At 43.7% G+C, this 822-nt stretch overlaps 1 protein-coding gene across 1 annotated transcript in view; it reads right to left on the reverse strand.

Annotated features, from left to right (window-relative positions):
* LOC118429180 (sodium-dependent multivitamin transporter-like) overlaps nt 1-822 on the reverse strand; it is a gene marked incomplete at its 3' end in the record, with an annotated part of 13,971 nt that overhangs the window by 3,343 nt on the left and 9,806 nt on the right. Inside the window, 1 exon segment of the mRNA XM_035839630.1 lies at nt 283-428. Coding sequence (XP_035695523.1) covers nt 283-428 — 146 coding nt within the window.

Genomic DNA, 822 nt, shown 5'->3' on the forward strand with positions numbered 1-822 from the left:
GGGCAATATTATTTCAAAGGGGTGCTGTAATACTATAATCAGGTCCAGGATTAGGTCCAGACCTGGACCTGAATTTTCTGTACCCTTATCCACCCCTAACCATGATCCATCCACAGTTTCTGAAGTTATGCTTGCTAAACTATGCAGAAACCATACATCTTGGTGTGTGAGAATGAAACCTAACAGCTTGTACTTACTGTACAAAGTTTGTGTTACACCTCAGGATCAAGGCAGTAAACAGGTAACCATGATGGGATACACAAGAGGAGTTGGATGACTCACACAGTCCCCTGGATATCCAGGTGTCCCTGGCCTCCTGTCCTGCAGTACTGCCTGCTGATGACATCAGTCTTCTCCGGTTCCTGATTGGTCGAATGATGTCCACAAGGGTCACGGTCGCTAGGGCATTGAACCCAGAAGCTGCAACACTAGTTTAAGGAAGATAGACAAAATACAGAACATTTCACTTGCTGATATTTCAAAATATATCATATCTGTGCATTGGAAATTCAGAATACCACATAAACATCTCATCTCAAGTCCCCTATATGTAGAGAGCTACTGTAGTGAGCAATAGAGCACTACAACCACCTCAGGGAGGTGTGTAACATAACCAAGCTTATCAGGTGGCAGGTAGGGGTGGGTACCAGTACGGTACGGTGTACCAGTACAAAACCGTTTTTTCTTACTGTGAGTGGACCGGTCCAGAAAAACCGGACCTAAAAAGATTCCGTGGACCGGATGTTGGATCTATTGGAAAATGAACAATTATATGATGAGACATTCTTATGTTTTGGGACTTAACTGTCGAGGAAAATACCA

This window comes from Branchiostoma floridae, chromosome 13 (assembly GCF_000003815.2).
Source record: "Branchiostoma floridae strain S238N-H82 chromosome 13, Bfl_VNyyK, whole genome shotgun sequence".
NCBI classification, from domain to species: domain Eukaryota; kingdom Metazoa; phylum Chordata; class Leptocardii; order Amphioxiformes; family Branchiostomatidae; genus Branchiostoma; species Branchiostoma floridae.